Source organism: Rhinoderma darwinii, chromosome 2 (genome assembly GCF_050947455.1).
Source record: "Rhinoderma darwinii isolate aRhiDar2 chromosome 2, aRhiDar2.hap1, whole genome shotgun sequence".
Lineage (NCBI taxonomy): Eukaryota > Metazoa > Chordata > Amphibia > Anura > Rhinodermatidae > Rhinoderma > Rhinoderma darwinii.
Window position 1 is genome coordinate 232,919,458 of NC_134688.1, and position 20,607 is coordinate 232,940,064.

General features: G+C 40.1%; 1 protein-coding gene across 7 annotated transcripts in view; it reads left to right on the forward strand.

Moving 5' to 3' along the window:
- RPH3AL (rabphilin 3A like (without C2 domains)) overlaps positions 1-20,345 on the forward strand; it is a 340,146-nt gene extending 319,801 nt beyond the window's left edge. For 4 of the 7 annotated variants that reach the window (XM_075852932.1, XM_075852933.1, XM_075852931.1 and 1 more), the window contains 5 exons: positions 5,041-5,151; positions 5,973-6,164; positions 6,619-6,672; positions 17,509-17,577; positions 19,374-20,345. In XM_075852932.1, the coding sequence (XP_075709047.1) occupies positions 5,041-5,151; positions 5,973-6,164; positions 6,619-6,672; positions 17,509-17,577; positions 19,374-19,408 (461 nt within the window). In that variant the 3' untranslated portion in view covers positions 19,409-20,345. The remainder of the gene's footprint in view (positions 1-5,040; positions 5,152-5,972; positions 6,165-6,618; positions 6,673-17,508; positions 17,578-19,373) is intronic. The other 3 variants (XM_075852935.1, XM_075852936.1, XM_075852937.1) reach the window with 3 other exon arrangements.
- The last annotated feature ends 262 nt before the right edge of the window (positions 20,346-20,607 follow it).

The window sequence follows — 20,607 nt, forward strand, 5'->3', positions numbered from 1 at the left end:
TTAGGTGCCATGTCCGGTTTGAAGAGGTCTTGTGGTGCCAAAACAGTGGATACCCCCCAAAAGTTACCCTATTTTGGAAACTAGACCCCTTGAGGAATTCATTGTCGTTTTCATGGGGTGCATGTGACTTTTTGATCAGTTTTTATTCTATTTTTAAGAGGCGTGGTGACTAAAAAACAGCAATTCCCCTATTTTTTTTTTATTCAATTTTTTTTACATCGATCACTGTGCGCTATAAATGACATTCACTATATTCTGCGGGGCGATACGATTACGGCGATACCATATGTTTATAGTTTTATTTATGTCTTATGGCGTTTGCACAATAAAATACTTTTTGGAAAAAATCATTTACTTTTTGTGTTGCCTTATTCTAAGAGCCATAACTCTTTTCCATCAAGAATTCCGTGTGAGGACTTTTTTTTTTGCGTAACGAACTGTAGTTCCAATGAGTATAATTTTTAGGTACATGCGACTTTTTGATCTCTTTTTGTTCCATTTTTTGGGAGGTGAAGTGACCAAACAATTGTGATTCTGGTACAGTTTATTATTATTTTCTTTTATGGCGTTCAACACGCGGGATTAATAACGAATTTTTTTTGTAGTTCAGGCCGTTACGGATGCGGCGATACCAATTATGTATAGTTTATTTGTGTATTTTTATTAATAATAAAGGACTGATAAGGGAAAAAGGGAGATTTTTACTTTTATGTCTTTTAAAAGTTTTATTTTCTTATTTTCTTATTTTTACACAACTTTATTTTACTTTTTTACTTTGTCCTAGTGGGGCACTTGAGGGCAGGAGGCCCAGATCGCAATTCTAATACACTGCACGACATGCGTATATTAGAAGGGAAAGGGGTTACATTTTTTTATTTTTTTTTAAATGCTAATTTTTTGCAATTTTTCGCTGTTTTGGTGTTTTTTACAATTCCATACCGAATGTATCAACCAGATTATACCAGTAACTTAAAGTCCAATGTGTCATGAGAAAAAAATCTCAGAATCGCTTGGATAGGTAAAAGCATTCCGAAGTTATTACCACATAAATTTAGATATGTCCGATTTGAAAAATAAGACTGTCAGGAAGGTCAAAAGTGGCTGCAGCGGGAAGGGGTTAGTGTGAGTTTAAATAGATAGTAAACATGAATCCTGTACATGTTTACTTGAGCTTTAGTGTTATTTTGCCTACTTCGAAAACATAAACGTAATTTTTAATTTGGTATTCACACCTGTAATCCCTGTATATTTATTCAGTAGTTTGTTTGCTGAATTATGTCACACAAGTTAATAAAATCTAAACATACTGCAAGTACAAAGTTAATATTTCATGAAGATTTTGGTTTTGTGATGGTCTCCTAGATTGAATTCCTAATAGAATTAGTTTGACATGGTCTTTCTCTACTGGAGGCTTTCTGTATTATTTATTATTGCTGTGGAAATTTCCTTTTATAAACCATCGCAATTTCTTGTTTCATAAGAAGGATCAAAACGTTTTAATCAGAGAACCATCAATAAGTTTACATCTTTTCACATCGGGTTTCCAAAGTAGCATTTATGCCATAGACATTTAAGTTGTAGCATTGACATAGACATTTAAGTTGGCATGATATAATACGCGATGACCAAAAACAGCAGTATAACATTTATACCTTTCTTTACAAAGGATATGTACACCTTTTTGAAGGTTTGTTTTTTTTATTTTTTTTTAACTAAAACAATTTAATAGAGTATTTTGTGCAATTTTGTAATATGTTTTTTTTTTATTATTATTTTAACTTTTTCAAATGCAGCTTTTATGTATCTTGGATACATAGACCATTTAATAAGCTAAGTTTTGAACAACACACAGGGAGAGTGCTACATTAAATATATATTCAGACACGAAGATTGTGCTAACACAATCCAAAGGATGTACTCGCACTAACTGGTTATCTGTATTAACACTATAAAACAAACTTTTCCTTTATTGATATACACTTTTTATTAACCCTACTGTTGAAAAAAATTGTGAATTAATAATTAAATCCATTGACTGCCTTTACCAATTATAAATATGATATTCTCCATTTAATGTTAATGGGCAAATCTGTAGAGGGAAAATGGATATTCAATATATTCCCTTATAGATGATAAGACTAATATTCCAACAGACAGAAATTCACCCTTTTATAATGTAATAGGATAGCATCACTAACGATTCAATATAAATATATGTTTTAATTCATTTATTTGCAAACTCCTGTATTAAAGATGTTGATATCTCCTGCATTTTTATATTAGAGACATCAATAACTCTGACATTCATTGGAGGCTTTCCTCTTAATGAGTCTAATTTGCAACTCAGAAAATTAAAGATGTCTATATCTCCTACATTCATTGAAGGCGTTCTTCCTAACATGAATTTCTTTTACATGTAGAAAAAAAAAGATGACAAATTTTTATCAGATGCATTTGAGGCATTAATCCGAATTTGCTTCTTACTGTCAGCTCAAACTGAGAAAAAATGGCTGCATTCCTCCTATTTAGAAATTGCTCTACATACTGATCTCTACGCACTAATCTCATCCCTCTACTACCACTAAACTACTCATTTGACTTTTGTGAGGCTAGTCATACATGGATTGTATATTAAAATAACAAAAAAAAGGCTAAATCAGCCTATATGTTTCGCCACATAAAATGGCGTCATCAGGGGAGAATGGCTGTTTCAATGACCTATATGTTTCTTTTGTGTACACTTATGGCACATATTCTGCTGCATAAGCAGGCTAGCACCTGCAAGCACAGTAAAGCAGTCTGTGTCACGGCGCTGGGTGTGGACCCACTGGGTCATACCGCGTAGCGGGTTAGCAGCTGGCCAACTAGGTACAAAACAATGGCTATAGTCCAGAACGGGCACCTGAGGCAATGTAGACAGTAGCGGAGACACAACTTAACTCTCACTGTAGATGGCTTACTAGATGCAGCGGAAGACACGACTTGACTCTCTCTGTAGATACGATAGCACGGGATACAGGGTACAGGCAGCAGAAACGGGTAACACTGGGAACTGGAAAACACTGGGAGACCATTTGCAAGACAAACTTTAGGTAGACAACAACGCTCAGACAAGGATCAAGTGGGCAGAGCCCTTTTTATAGTCCAGCAGCACTCTGGGCTAATTATTGAGTGATGACCGCTGGATGCGTACTGGCCCTTTAAGGCTGTGCACATGCTCCCTGCAGGAAACAGTCCCAGAACCCGGAAGTGAGTGCTGCCGTCTCCCTGGAGGGAGATGTCGCCAAGAACACAGATGTCCGGGGCCGTCAGAGGATAAGTCTGATCGACGGCCCTTGGCCATAGACGTTACAGTCTGTAATGGTTCAGTATGGCAGACTTCTGTCCATGAAATGCTTTATAACTGTCAGGCTTGGTACCGGCCACTCTGGTTAGCAGAATATAAAGGACAGCAGGGTTTCACCATTTATCCCCTGTACAGGGATCTGGTCTTCGCTCCAGCAAATCCCCTGCAGAGTAGATGATGACTGGTGGAGCGAACAGGAGAACTGAGTAAATGAAAACAAGCTAGACGTTTAAACCGAGTAGTCAGCAGAGAATATGTCAAAACCAAATTAAATCCAAACTCAGGGACAGGACTGGGTCAAACCAAGGAGTACTACAAGTGACCAAAGAGCAGGCAAATGGAGGGTCTGGCAGTCCAAGGACATGCACAGTTCAGGCAGGAGAGGACTAATCAATAGCGTATACAGGGAAGCCGGGTCAATATGCACGATATGAAGTATCATTAGTAATCGCACAAACAAGGATAAATATAGAGTCAAAGGACAGCCTGGATTAAAATAGAGTGTGGAGTTCACCGATTTGCCCACAGGCCAAGCCTCCTGTCCTGCAGATTGCCCAACACACACCTCAGGACCGTATTCACTAGGCGGCCGTGACCCCGATACACATGCCACCTACCATCCATGCAAGGGCAGGAGCGCCCCGCACGGCCAGCCGGCGCAGAAACGCGGACAGGTGAGTACATAACACGGTCTAAGCAAAGGTTGCTATTGTCTATAAGCTGTAGTATATGTGAAGAGAATATAATTATCTACAGAGTGACTCAATACACTTAATAGTGAAAAATACTTATGCCATGCGCACAAACAAAGAGCTTATAGAAGTACTTAAAATTATTTTCATGAAAACATGTATTAAATTGAGAATTAAAGCAATAGATGAAGTTTGTTCATTGGGATTTTTATGTACAGAGATATTAGCATTTTTCTGTTCCATCGTCGCTGACATTTTTAAGAAATTGTTCCACCACCTTGTTGATTGTCCCTTTTGGATTCGCTTCTCAGCAGCTGTTGACAAAATGTAATTTTCTCAGCATGTAGGGTCTCATGATTAAAATGATTCTAGGACAAAGTGTCATTGTTTGCTAAAACACCCAATATTATCACTACTACAAACATGCTCTGAAAAAATGGAAGCTACCTGGTTGGTTGTTATTGGCAACACACACCGTTTTTATTCATAAGGTCCATTTTATTTTTTAAAGGTGTTTTCCCACCACAAAAAAAATTATGGCTGATTACAAGAATAATGGAAAAAATCCTTTAACAAAAGGTCTGTGAGTCACTTGCTGAAAATATCATTTAAAAGTAGTAACTAATATGGTTATCACAAAGAGACTGTCTGGTTTGCCTTTGTTGGTTCCTCTTTTGCATAAATGTGTAGTAAAATGTTTTGGTAGGTGAAAACATTGAAAACTGAGGTGAACCTCCGTTCCTTTAGTGACACTTTCACTGTTCAGGATTAAACACAGGGACAGGGGTGTAAATGGGGTGGTCTGTACATGGTTCTCAAGAACGGCACAGCGGTGCTCGTAAAACAGAGAGAACAAGCTCTGCAGACAGTGCAGATTCAGTCAGACCCAGTATACAGGGGGCAGCTACAGCCCGATGAGCCCAGTGTCAGTACTACTACTACTACTACTACTACAGGCTGAATAGTGTAACTGGAACAATGAAGTGCTGTCTTGTTTTTCAGTGGCTTCCAGTGACAGTGAAAGTGATTCTGAATTAAGTTCTTCAAGTTTGGATGAGAAAGTTTCATTTGGTTCCAAAGATGAGAAGTCCCGAAAAAACAGGATTGACTCTGGTAAGTTACTGATTAGAAATACCTCTCCCTGCTGAAGGCATTCTTCAATGGCCCTGTTCACACAGAGTTTTTTTTGCAGGCAGAAAAATCTGCCTCAAAATTCCTTCAGAAATTTTGAGGCAGATTTTGACCTGCCTGCAAATCCTTGCCATGGTTTTCGCGGTGTTTTTCGCCCGCGGCCATCGATAGCCGTGGGTGAAAAACGCTTTCCCTGCCTTCCATTGATTTCAATGGGAGGTCAGAGGTGGAACCACGGCAAGAAAGAGCATGCCACTTTTTTTTTACCGCAAGTGGCTAAAAGCCACCCCGGAGAAAAAACTCCCTTGCCTCCCATTGAAATCAATGGGAGGCGGTTTTGGACGTTTTCTGGCGCTGATTAAGGCGCAGTTACCACGTCAAAATCAGCGCAAAAAAACTCTGTGTGAACTGGGCCACTTCAATGTTTTAATGGGATCTTACATTTTTTAGAACTCCACAAGATTTACTAGTAAATTGTACATGACTGTGCCTGATGCATGAAGAGGGAAGTTTTAGCCATGTGGATAAGGGGATTTTTTTAAATTTATTTCAAGCCCATAGTGCAACAAGACAAAGGGTTAATAGTCGTGGTTTTAGGCCAGAGAGTGTAAATTTCTAATGTATAATTACATAGTTAAAGTCCAAAAAAGGTTAGAATTTTCTATATTTTTTGTTTTAAGACAGTACAAACCGCAGTACTTGCAAGAGAATATGTGGATTAATCTATCGTGTGTGTGTGTGTGTGTGTGTGTGTGTGTGTGTGTGTGTGTGTTTATGTAAAACATTTTGTTTTTTCCTGTTAGTTTCAAGTACTGAGCACACTCTAACTTCAGTTGGAAATCACAAAAAACATTTTGGTGGAATGTTCTCCAGTGGGTTATCGGGTAGTGTGACCAGTCTTGGTAATGATCGAGGAGGTGCTGGAAGTGCCACTGAAAGCTGTTCTGGAGAATTTATTGAAGGCTATAATAGTGACATCGGCAGGCACGGTCCAGGTGAGGGTTTCTGAAATCACCTTCATAATGATGCAAGAAGCAATTCTTCTTGACTATTTTATTAATCACTTTCCTCCATTCTGTTATTGACATTGGCAATAATGACATTTGGGTGCAGCATGAAATATAATAGTGTTAATCCTGACCAGTAAAACCTTACTGGACACACAGCTGCCAAATACAGTATCTAGAAGAAAGTTAAAATAGACACCGAGTAAGATTATAACAGAATGGCTAGTTGTAGAAACACTTAAAACCAAACGGATGGCACAAAATCTTACACAGTGAGCATAACAATTAAAAAATGTAGACATACCATCGTACTAGCGGAGTATAGCACTGATTCATGTATTACAACATTTTCTAAAACATACAGTATTTGACATATTTACAGATACATTTTAAAAATTAACCGTTTTAAATTGAGTATTTAATATTTATGTATTTCTGTCAGAGGAGAAGATGTCAAAATATCTGAAAAGAAGAAATGCTGCTCGTCACAAAATGGGTATTACATTTATATGTGCCTTATTGCAGTGCACTAACCCTTAGGCCCTGTTCACACGGAGTATTTTTACGAGTTTTTGGGCGTGGAAGCCGCTCCGCAATACTTGTCAAAAACCGGCCGAAAATGCTTCCCATTGATTTCAATGGGAGGCGGTTTTCTCCCACGAGCGGTAAAACCGCCTCGCGGGAGAAAGAAGGGACATGCCCTATCTTCGCGCGGTTACGCCTCTGACTTACCATTGACATCAATGGGAGGCAGAGAAAGCGTATTTCTCGAGTTTTTTGCCCCTATCACTCAATGGGCGCGAGCAAAAAAACGCAGCGAAAATCATGGCAAATCGCCGTGCAGGAAGGTCAAAATTTTGAGGCAGAAATTTCCTCCTGCAAAAAAACTCTGTGTAAACACAGCCTTGCAAGCCAGCATTTTACTAATGTTTTCTTCAATCTCTCCAACTAATTAATATGTTCTTAGCCTTTGCACACTAACTGTTCTCTCTCATGGATTTTTTTTAACTTGACTAGCATTGTGACCTGAAGATCTAACCAGCGTCTTTGTTTGTTGGTGCTTGAAACTGTTTTTCCAACTTATCTGTGTAGATTAACCCCTTAGTGTCTAAGCCTGTTTTGGCCTTATGGACCAGACAATTTTTTTCAAATCTCACATGTATCAATTGAAGTGGTAATAACTCTGGAATGCTTTTATTTTTTCAAGCGATTCTGAGATTGTTTTCTCATGACACATTGGACTTTAAGTTAGTGGTAAAATTTGGTCGACTTTATTCAGTGTTTATTTATGAAAAATATCAAAATTTTGCGAGAAATTGCAAAAATTAGCATTTTTTTAAATTTAAATGTATCTGCTTGTAAGACAGATCGTAATACCATACACAATAGCTACTATTTCACATTTCCCATATATCTACTTTGTTTGCATTGTTTTTTGAACGTCCTTTTATTTTTCTAGGATGTTACAAGGCTTAGAACTTTAGCAGCAATTTCTCACATTTCAAAGAAAATTTAAAAAGCCTTATTTTTGGGACCGGTTCCGTTCTGAACTGGTTTTGAGGGCCTTATTTACTATACACCCCCTATAAATCACCCCATTTTAAAAACTGAACCCCTCAAAGTACTCAAAACAGCATTTATAAAGTTTCTTAACCCTTTAGGCGTTTAACAAGAATTAAAGGTGAAATTTACAAATGTCATTTTTTTTGAAGAAAATCAGTTTTAATCCATTTTTTTCTGTAACACAGAAGGTTTTACCAGAGAAACGCTACTCAATATTTATTGCCCAGATTCTGCAGTTTCTAGAAATATCCCACATGTGGCCCTAGCATGCTACTGGGCGGAAACACTGGCCTCAGTAGCAACAGAGCACCTAGAGGATTTTGGGGTCTGCTTTTGTTTTAGAATATATTTTAGGCACCATGTCAGGTTTGAAGAGGTCTTGTGGGGCCAAAACAAAGAAAACACCTCAAAAAGACACCATTTGGAAAATTACACCCCTCAAGGAATTTATTAAGGGGTATAGTGAGCATATTGACCCCACAGGTATTTTGCTGAATTTAGTGTAATTAGGCTGTGCAAATGAAAATCTACAGTTTTTCTAATAAAATGTTGTTTTAACTCAGATTTTTCAATTTTCACAATAGATAAAGGAGAAAAAGAACCCCAAAATTTGTAAAGCAAACTCTTCTGAGTACGGCAATACCCCATGTGTGGTAATAAACTGCTGTTTGGACCCACGGCAGGGCTCAGAAGGGAAGGAGCGCCATTTGGCTCTTGGAGATCAAATTTTGCTTGATTGTTTTTCAGATGCCATGTTTCATTTGCAAAGCCCATGAGAGGCCAAAACCGTGGAAACCCCCCCAAAAGTGACCCCATTTGGGAAACTACACCCCTCAAGCAATCTATATAGGGGTATAGTGAGCATTTAGACCCCACAGGTCTTTTGCAGAATGTATTGGAATTAGGCCGTGAAAATGAAAATCTACATTTTGTTCCACTAAATTGTAGAATATCTTCATTTTCACAAGGGATACTGGAGAGAAAGCACCCCAACATTTGTAAAGCAATTTCTCCCGATTATGGCAATACCCCATATGTGGTCATAAACTGCTGTTTGAACACACGGCACACTGCACCACTCAAGGCATTTATCATTTGCCTGGACAAGCCGAGGCTCAATAGTGAAGAGGACCATACGCATTTGAGGTCTATTTTGGTGATTTTCACAGCATTGGCCCACAATTGCAGGGCTCTGAAGTCAAATAGTAAAACAAACCCCCAAGTAGTGAACCCCATATTGTAAACTACACCCCTTAGGGCATTTTAAGGGGTGTAGTGAGCATTTTGACCCCACAGGTGATTCTACATTAGAAATTAGTGCCCAGCAGATGGTGCAAAGTGAAAATTGCAATTTTCCACTGATATGCCAATTTAGTGCACAATATGTTGTGCCCAGTTTGTGCCACTGAAGACAAATATCTCATAACCTGTTAAGCCAGTTCTCCCGGGTATGGCAATGCCATATATTTGGACGTAAACTGCTGTTTGGGCACGCTGTAGGGTTTAGAAGGGAGGGAGCGACATTTGGCTTTTGGAGCTCAGATTTTGCTTTTTAGTTCTGTTTGAGGTTTTGCTGGTATTTCAGTTTATAATGTGGGGGCATAATAATAATAAATGTAGTCTGTGCGGGGTACATCAGGGCATAATAAGAGGGTATAATAATGGGGTAAACAAATAATTCATAGATGTTTGGCCAGTGTCGCACTGATAAATGGCGCCCAATCTTATCCGCTTTTGGAACACTCTGCATATTTTTTGACGCAATATTCTCACAGCCAGAACTTTTTTATTTTTACTCCACCGGAGCTGTGTGAGGGCTTATTTGTTGCGAGATAATCTGTAGTTTTCATTGGTACCATTTTGGGGTACACGCAATTTATTGATCACTTTTTATTCCAGTTTTTTGGCCAGCAAGGTGACCAAAAACCAGCAATTTTGAAATGTATTTTTTTTTTTTACAGTTTTGACCGTGCACTATTAATGACATTTTACTTTATTCTGCGGGTCGATGCGATTACGGCGATACCATATGCATATAGTTTTTTGAAAAATTATTTCTTTTTTGTGTCCCCATATTCTGAGCGAGATTAAGGTTTTTATTTTCCCATTGACAAAGCTGTGTAGGGACTTGTTTTTTGCGGGACGGGTTGTAGTTTTTATTTGTAATATTTTGGGGTACGTGCGACTTTTTGATCACTTTTTATTCTATACTTTTTTTTTTTTTTTTTTTTGCTGTGTTCACCAAATATGTGTACTTTTTTAATGGTTTAAATTTTTTTCCTATAATAAAAGACTTCTTATAGGAAAAAAAGCATTTTTTTAATTTTTTAACTTAGAACTTTAATTTTTACACTTCAGCTGAACTTTTTTATAACTTTTTTTTGTCCTACTAGGGGACTTGAAGACCTGCACCTCTCCTCTTAATTCTAAGGCTGGGTTCACACGAGCATGTTACGTCCGTAATGGACGGAACGTATTTCGGCCGCAAGTCCCGGACCGAACACACTGCAGGGAGCCGGGCTCCTAGCATCATAGTTATGTATGATGCTAGGAGTCCCTGCCGCTCTGTGGAACTACTGTCCCGTACTGAGAACATGATTACAGTACGGGACAGTTGTCCTGCAGCGAGGCAGGGACTCCTAGCGTCGTACATAACCATGATGCTAGGAGCCCGGCTCCCTGCAGTGTGTTCGGTCCGGGACTTGCGGGCAAAATACGTTTCTTCCATTCCGGATGTAACATGCTCGTGTGAACCCAGCCTAATAAATTGAACTACCCATGTAATGCAATGCATTAGAGCTATAAGCTATTCACTGACAGCAATCCTATTAGGCTCCACCTCTGGGCGGGTCCTAATAGGCTTCCGTACGCCGCAGACCAGGAAGCCACTGTTGGCCTCCGGTACCATATCGGAGTGATTTTGATCTCCTGGAAACCACTAAGATGGCGCGATCGCTTTTGATCTTGGCATCTAAGGTGTTAATGGCAGGGAGCGGAGCTTGCTCCGTTCCCTGCCGTTGCAGCAGGATGTCAGCTGTTCCATACAGCTGACACCGTTCGGCTGATGGCGCAGGCTCAGCTTCTGAGCCCGCCACTATGTTTCATCTGCATCCGGAAGCCCCGCCTCAATACTGTGATTGGTCAGTCACTATTGACTGACCAATCACAGTGATCGCTGGCAGCGCCGCGATTGTTCCCCCGATGAGTCACAGTGACTGTGACAGCCGATGTCACTCTAAGGTCACCATGTCTTTTGAGATGGTGACATAAAAGCACCATGGTGTAACTGTACTTCATTGTGCATTAATGCAGGGCAAACCATGATGTACAGTTGCGTCAAGGTGCGTTAAGGGGTTAAAGGGGTTGCCCTGGATTAGAAAAACATGGCTGCTTTCTTCCAGAAAGAGAGTCACACCTGTCCATGGGCTGTGTCTGGTAGTGAATGGGGCTGAGCTGCGATACTACAGACAACTTGTGCACAGGTGTAACCCTTTTTTATTTTTATTTTTTTAAGAAGGCTTCCATGTTTGTCCAATTTTTATTTCACATTACCATGTCATGGCACCCCATCGTAGGCCTGAGATTGCATTTGCGGGCCACCAAAGGGTGACAGAGGAAGTTTCCTCCCTCTGTAAACAAGTTAAATGCTGCGGTCGCTATTGACCGCGGCATTTAACAGGTTAAACGGCCACAATCCCCAGACAGCCGAGCCCTGGCTCCAGCCTGCATGGGACACCCATGCAGGACTTAGACTGGGCCGCTGTGAAAAGGCGGCGGCCTAGCCTAAGGCCCCTTAGTGACCGCCGTGAAAGGCGTATTGGTGGTCACTAAGGGGTTAAGTTATATGATTGTATGTGTATGGAACGTTTAATGCCAAACACTATTGTAATGACCGTCTGTCAATAGGACGGGTCTCCATTGAGTACAGGTTCAAGGCTAAAGCTGACCAGGCTTGTTTTCCTAGGGAGATATAACATTCTATTTTCTCATGCCCCTCCACTGGTTAGTACAGTGATATGAAGAATTAAATTGGTGGTGGAAGGTAATACTGTCCGTGATGAGAGACAGAAATTAATTTGATGGACCTTGTGGATGCAACCCTAGATGTCATGAATATCTTCATTATAAAAGTCAGGAGTCCAAAAAAACATAAATCAGGCACCAATCTGGTCCTGAAAGTACCAGACTAACAGAATGATATAATACATTCATGAGCTATAATATTAAAATCATTTTAGCTGTCGTCTTGTTTCTTAAGCTTGAAGCAAAATGTAAAGTGTTTCTATTATATGCTAACAAGATTAACTGAACTTTAAGGGAAGAGAAATCAGTCAGAGGAATAAAGCGATTTCTAATTTTTGCTGTGCTGCTGCACGGGTCACAAGTCTTCATTGAGACCTTCTTTACAGAGATTTAAACTTCTCTAAATCTGAGAATGAAGAAAAGAGATCTAACAAAAATAAATTGATTAATTTTAGAATGCGTGTGAAAAGTAGTAATTTCATCAAGTGAGAGATTGAAAATTGGATATAATGCATGGAAATAGTTGTAAATCTTTGTTCTCAGGGTGTCTGTCACATTTTGCAAGTGGCTTAAAGTCATTCAAGGATCTTTGAGTTTTATAATTTGAAGAACCAGTCAGATATATCTGTTCATAGAAGTAAAAACATGCAGCTGAAAAATAAATTGGCTGCTGTGAATGAGTTCCATGCCGCGTCTCCTGCCAACCCCCACAGTTACCCTAATCATGTCTGTGCTCCTACTTTAAGTGCATGGGGTGTGTTTTTTTTTTTTTTTGTTTTTGTTTTTTTTATCCCTTCTGCTAGATTTATTATAGAAATAAATCTGCTGTGTGAGCTACAGTGAAAATTATCTGTGTTTACCGCCCAGTGATCAGTGGCGTAACTATTGCTGTAGCGGCTGCTATGGGGCCCACGGCATGAGGGGGCCCATGTCGCCCGCCGGCACGGGCCCCCACCATGGCCCGAGGCTCCGCTAGCAGCCGCTATGGCTGCTACAGCGCGACGCCACTAAACACTACGGCAGAGCAGGGAGGTATCTCCCCGCTCTGCCATTAAACAAAATACATGTATCCCCTATCCACAGGATAGGGGATACATGTGTGATCGCTGTGCGCATGCGTGACCAGCGCTCCTTTCATTTTTATTGAGCTGCGCAGACACCGGAAGTCAGAGGTTAGTCATGGAGAACTTCAGGGGACTTTCGGTCCCCCGTTCTCCCTATCAATGCCAGCGATTACACATGTATCCGCTATCCTGTGGATAGGGGATGCATGGCGTTACCTACAGCGGGGGGGCTCTGCATGGCGTTACCTACAGGGGGGGACTCTGCATGGCGTTACCTACAGGGGGAGGGACTCTGCATGGCGTTACCTACAGGGGGGGACTCTGCATGGCGTTACCTACAGGGGGGACTCTGCATGGCGTTACCTACAGGGGGGGACTCTGCATGGCGTTACCTACAGGGGGGGAACTCTGCATGGCGTTACCTACAGGGGGGGACTCTGCATGGCGTTACCTACAGGGGGGGACTCTGCATGGCGTTACCTACAGGGGGGGACTCTGCATGGCGTTACCTACAGGGGGGGACTCTGCATGGTGTTACCTACAGGGGGGGGGACTCTGCATGGCGTTACCTACAGGGGGGGGACTCTGCATGGCGTTACCTACAGGGGGGGGGGACTCTGCATGGCTTTACCTACAGGGGGGGGGACTCTGCATGGCGTTACCTACAGGGGGGGACTCTGCATGGCGTTACCTACAGGAGGGGGACTCTGCATGGCGTTACTTACAGGGGGGGACTCTGCATGGCATTACTTACAGGGGGGGACTCTGCATGGCGTTACCTACAGGGGGGGGACTATTCATGGTGTTACCTACAGGGGGGTAACTCTGTATGGCGTTACCTACAGGGGGGGACTCTGTATGGTGTAACCTACAGGGGGGGGGGACTCTGTATGGCGTTACTTACAGGGGGGGGTTCTGTATGCCGTTACCTACAGGGGGGGGGGACTCTGCATGGCGTTACCTACAGGGGGGGGACTCTGCATGGCGTTACCTACAGGGGGGGGGGACTCTGTATGGCGTAACCTACAGGGTGGGACTCTGTATGGCGTTACCTACAGGGAGGGACTCTGTATGGCGTTACCTACAGGGAGGGACTCTGTATGGCGTTACCTACAGGGGGGCTGTATGGCGTTACCTACAGGGGGGCTGTATGGCGTTCTCTACAGGGAGGAGGCTGTAAAAAGGCACTTTCTACAAGGGGGGGTTGTGTGACACCCAGGGAGGGGGGCCAACAGTCAAAAGTTTGCAATGGGGCCCAGTCTTTCCTAGTTACGCCCCTGCCAGTGATTATCTGATCTTTGCGAACTGATTAATGGATGTAATCATTAAAAACATGCCGCTGCCTATTTCAGTGTTTTTCATGCTGGTGGTATATACTCTCATGAAACACAGAAATGAAAAGTCAGAAAATGTGACACTTTGGAACAATATGGTTCTGTTCACACATCGCGGATGTGCTGCAGGTCTGCATGAGGATTAGCCCCATTGTCATTTAATGGGGCTGATCCAAGTCTATCCAAGCTACTTATTATTCTGCGGCAAGGTTTTCTCTAAGGTGAGGATAAAAACCTGCGCGGAAATTTCCGCTGCATGTGAGCGGGTTGTAGAAAACTCATTCAAATACATGGGATGCTGATTGTCATCCAATTGAATGCGGATTTCACCACAAAAATCTCGGTCAATAAGGGTGTGATACATGTGAAGTGGCTTTTAAATGTAAAATATTGGTATGATGCAGAGCAAACTTTTGCAGAAATTCCATTTTAATCCATTTTTTTTCTTTAACACAAAAGGTTTTGCCAGAGAGCCACAACTCTATATTTATTTCCCAGATTCTGCAGTTTTTAGAAATATCTCACATGTGCCCTGACTGTGGTAATGGACTGAAGCACCGGCCTCAGAAGCAAAGGGTCTCTTTTTCCTAGTGGATTTTGGGGCCTTCTTATTAGATTATATTTTAGGCTCCATGTCAAGTTTGAAGAGGCCTTGTGATGACAAAACAAAGGAAACACCCCAAAAGTGACCCGGTTTTGGAAACTACACACCACAAGGAATTAATCTAGAGGTGTGGTGAGCATTTTGACCCCACAGATGTTTCATAGATATTGTAAGAATTGGGCAGTGAAAATGAAAAATTTTATTTTTTTCCAATAAGATGTCGCTTTAGTTTAAAACTTTTAATTTTCTCAACAAATCAATGAGAAAAAAAAACACAACATTTGTAAAGCAACTTCTCCAGAGTACGGAAATACCCCATATGTGGTCATAAACTGCTGTTTGGGCACACGGCAGGGCCCAGAACGAAAGGAGCACCTTTTGGTGGAATGCTTTCTTGGCACAATGTCACGTTTGCAAAGCCCCTAAGGTATCCGTACAGTGGAAACCCCACAGAAGTGACTTGTTTGGGAAGCTACACTCCACAAGGAATTAATCTAGGGGTATAGTGAGCATTTTGACCCTACAGGTTTTTGCTGAATTTATTAGAATGGGGCAATGAAAATTAGAAATTACATTATTTTCCAATTTTCCCCGGACGAAGGCATCCCGCCGAAACACGCGTCGGTTTTGGTGTCTCCATGGTGCAGCAGCAGTAATATGGGTAGGTTCATCTTGTCCACATCTTTACCTTGTTAGGTCAGATCACCCTTTCAATACCAACAGCATATTTAGAAGGGAGTTCTTTCATACAACTTATATAATCTGTTATCCTTTTATAATATTCTCATGGTTTGACCCTGGTCTCTTTGAATACATGCATGGGGATTTTTGCCCATAACAATTTTGCATGTATTTTGATATTTATATTTTCTGTGGCCATATACTATATTTGTTTATATCTATATGCTTCTTGCCCTGATAGACACCTTGGTATTGCACTGTATGATTCAGTTTTAAACTGTTTGTTTAAATATATGTAACAATAAAGTATATTTTGTATTTCTCTAAAAATATTTTGTGTTAATTGACCTTATTTGTAGGATATATATATTTCTAACAAGATGTAGTTTAAGCTAACCATTTTTAGATTTCACAAGGAATAAAACCGAAAAAGCACCCCAAAATTTATAAAGCAAGTTCTTCCGAGTACGACAATACCCCATATGTGGTCAGAAACTGCTGTTTGGGCACACGGTAGGGCTCAGAAAGGAAGTAACGCAGTTGGGCTTTTGGAGTGCAGATTTTGCTGGATTGGTTTCTGGATGCCATGTCTCATTTGCCAAACCCATGTGGACCAAAATAATGGAAACCCCCCAGAAGTGACCTCTTTTTAGAAACTTCACCCCTTAAGGCATTCCCCTAAGAGTGCAGTGAGTATGTTAACCCCACAGATGTTTTACAGAAGTTAGTGTGCAGTGGATGTTGCAGAGTGAAAATGGCGATTTTTACATAGATATGCCATTTCATTGTCCAATATGTTGTGCCACTGTGAAAAGACAGCTCTTTAATTATTGTGCGGTGTTTCCCGGTTGTAGAGACACCCTACATGTGATATTAATCTTTTGCCTGGCGATACTACAGGGCTCAGGAGTAAAAGAGTACCATGTGAAATTGAGGCCTAATTTGGCGATTTACACAGTATTGGTTCACAATTGCAGGGATCTGATGTGAAAGAATAAAATTCTGAGAAGTGACCCCATATTGGAAATTACACCCCTCACGGCATTTATTAAGGGGTGTAGGGATCATTTTTACCCCACAGGTGTTTTCCATAAATGAATGCGCTGTGGATTGTGCAAAGTAATAATTGCAATTTTTTCCCAGATATGCCATTTCAGTGGCAAACATGTCGTGCCCACACCCAAAAATTGTTAAAAGGATACTTCCGGGTATGACGGTGCCATTTATGTGGAAGTAAACTGCTGTTTGGGCACAATGTAGGGCTCAGAAGGGAGGGAGCGCCATTTAGCTTTTGGAGCGCAGATTTTGCTTGGTAGTAGTTTTGTTTGGTGTTTTACTGGTATTTCAGTTTTTTAATGTGGGGGCATATGTAAGCTGAGCAGACCGCATCAGGGCATAATAAGGTGGTATAATAATAGGGTAAAAAAAATAATAAAATTATTGATAGATATTTGTTACGGTCGAAAGCAATCCTTTATGCACAGGCCAGTGTCGCACTAATAAATGGTGTCCTGTCTTAGTCCCCTTTTGATCCACACTCTGCACTTTTGCAGTTTGGACAGTTTTGCTGGGAAAGTGTTGTTGTCCTGGTATAATACGGGCACCCTCACTTCCAGCATATGTGTTTGACCCCTCCCCTTCCTGGTTCCCAATTATTAGGGCCTTGGTAATCGCTTCTTGAAACAGAAGAAATGTTTCACTCGTGCCTGCACATCTGCATACTTTTTCTTTTCTTACATATTGGAGCCATTACTCATTTTACTTTTTCAAAGACGTAGTTATAAGATGGCAGTTTTTTTGCGGGGACAAAATTTAGTTGTTGTTGGTACCATTTTTGGTACCTGTAACTTTTTGATCACTTTTTTTTCCATTTTTTGGGAGGCAAAGTGATTTAAAGAAAAAGCAATTCCTTCATAATTTTTTTTTTTTGCAGTGCAGCGTTTACGGTTCTTTATAAATCACATGTTAAATTTATTCTGCAGGTCAGTAAGATTATGACTATGCTAAATTTATATAGTTTTTATATGTTTTACCACTTTTACACAATAAAGCATTTTTTTTAGATAAAATCATGTTTTTGGGTCGCCGTATTCTGAGAGACATACAGCTTCGTATTTGGAAAAGCAAAAAAGGTAAGAGCTTTTTTTTTTTTTTTTTTTTTAGGGATGAGCTGTAGTTTTTATTGGTACCATTTTGGGGTACTTGCGACTTTTTGAACACTTTATTCTGTGGGTCAGTACGATTCCGGCAATACCAAATTTATATCATTTTCTTATGTTTTACTTTTTGCATAATATAATTACTTTTTCGTAAAGAATGTATTGTGAACCATAACTTTATAATTTTTTAGTTGACGGAGCTGTATGAGGGCTTGTTTTTTGTGAGACGAGCTGTAGTTTTTAGAAGGCAAGGTGACCAAAAAACAGCAATTCTGCCATTGTTTTCTAGGATTTTTTATTTTACAGTGTTCACCATTTGGGATAAATATCATAATATTTTTATACTTCAGGCCGTTACAGACGCAGCAATACCAATTACGTATAGTTTATTTTTTTCCCAATAATAAAGGACTTAATAAGGGAAAAAGTGTGATTATTTATCTTTTTTTCACTTTTTTTTATTTTTAGTCCCACTAGGGGACTTGAAGGTCCAACTGTCCGATTGCTCTCATAATATATTATACCTGTCGGTTTCATCCTGACAGACAGCCTATTAGGTCCCTCCTCCGACAGAGCCTAATAGGCTTCTGTACTTGGCAGACCAGGAGGCCATTTTTAGGCCTCTGGTTGTCATAGCAGCCAGACGTAACCCCCGTGATCGAGTCGTGAGGATGCTTATTGGCTAAAAAGAACTTAGATACCACGGTCACTTTTGATAACGGCATCTAGGGGTTACTGGCAGGGATCTGAGTTCGCTTCGGTTCCTGCCATTACAACAGGGTTTCAGCCGTAACCTACAGCTGACACCCACAGCTGATGGTGTGGGCTCAGCTTCTGAGCCCGTGCAATCCTTTTGTCATAAGTATACAACATTTTGCGGGAAGCACTAGCTTCCCATTGTGTATACTTGCGGCAAATGTCAGGAAGGGGTTAAAAAAAATAAGGGATGCAGCCATCTGGCCCTTTGCATGGGCTCTCTATATTATTTATTCCCTTGTGTTACTGGTTCATATACAGCTACACAGACTGCACAACTTAACTTTAAAGTAGCACAGGTTGTAGAATAGTATAATCTCAAAGCAGATATAAAGGGACCTGCAACTCCCATGACAGTTAACACCTCAAACAGGTAATTCCAAGACAGGTTATCAAATACCTTCTCATATCGAAGGCCAGAACTCCTAGTGAAATCTTTTTCACATTAGAAGCATAAATTATATTCAAAACTTTTCTGATATTTCAGGGCAGGCTCTAAGTTTTAAATTATGTTTTTGGTTTTTTACCTCTATAAATCTATTCTCCATAACACACACATGCAAGGTTTAATTTAAACTGCTCTAGCCTATAGCAACTAGTAAATCTGTGCCTAAATCAATTCAGAATTGAGGTTTCAAATTCTTTAGAATTTTTTTTGCCTCAAGATTTAATAGAAATGATCACAAAAGTCCCTAACATTTTTAGAAAATTGAAACAACTTTGGTCAAGATAGGCAACAAGGCCAGGATTTAAAATTTTTGACACATGAGCCCCATTGTGTTGGTAAGCAGATGAAACATTTAGAGTTTGAATCAGAGAAAATTGTGTGCAGAGTATGGTACAATACTTTGCATGTCTGTCTTAATTTGTTTTACAGAAGTCCTATCATCACTGTAGTCCTGATGCCAAATGTGTTGTGTATAATTGTCCTATAAATCTGTCATTAATTTGTCTGCTTCATATATTCAATAAAAAGTTCTAATGTCATTCTTTTTTTTTTTTTCCCCATCAAGGAAAACAACGTGGAAATGCCAATCTACGCCGCTGACCGAATAGAAGTTTAAGTTTAAGAAGTAAACGCTTAAACTCAAATAGGAATTTTGTACCTTACAAACAGTCCGCAACGTTTAATATGTCATCAGACAATCGATCATCAAGTGCTGGTCTATAGATAGTGTGTTGTGTAAATTCTTTTGTTCGAGTTTTAGCATTTAAGTATTTTAATATGGAACATGCTTGCTAACTAAATGTATACAATTGATATTTTATTATTCATTTGTATGCTTTAGAATATTGTATGTATTCTTTGTGAAAGTTGCTCATTTCTTTGTACATGTAAATTGTTTAGTTAATTGTATGTTTAAGTTTATTCTTTTATTGGTAATAACCTATTAAATAACTACAGCAATTAAAACAATTACAAATTGTAACTATTCAAAACTCATTTGTACACATTGTTACACACTGATATTAACCCTTAACGACATGTACATGACAGCCGTTAGGGGAAGTATGGAGCGGGCACACGGGCTGAGCTCGCTGCATACTTAGCAGGTGATGTCCCGACCGCAGCATTTAAATCGTTAGAATCAGGGGGTGGCCACATTCAACATGCCATATCCCCCCCTCCTCCCCAGGTCTGCTATCTTTGTACTCCTTTGAAGCCCTGCCTCTGGCAGGGCATCAAAGGAGACTGTCAGTATAGCGATATACTGCAATACATTAGTATTGCAGTATATCATGCAAGCAATCCAATGTTCGCTGGTTCAAGTCCCCTATTGGCTCTAATAAAAAAAAAAAGTAAAAAAAACAGGTTTTTTTTAAGTGTTCCAAATAAAAGAAATATTAAAAGTTTAAAAAATAAATATTTTTGCCCCATTTTTTCCCAGTTTAGCATAACTGGTATTGCCGCGTCCGTAAAAGTCTGAACTATCAAAATATAGTGTTATTTAACTGGCTCCCTGAACGTTGTAAAAAAATAAATATATATATATATATATATATATATATATATATATATAACACAGAAGTTGCTGTTTCTTGGTCACCTTCGCTCTAAATAAAAAGTGATCATCAAGTCACATGTACCCCAAAATGGCATCGGTAAAATCTACAGCTTGCCCTGCAAAAAATAAGCCCTCACATCGCTCAATTGATGGAAAAATAAAAAAGTATGGATCTCGGAATGTGGCGATACAAAACAATTTTTAGCAGATTTTGCGTTTGCTTTTTTTTTAATAAAGATGT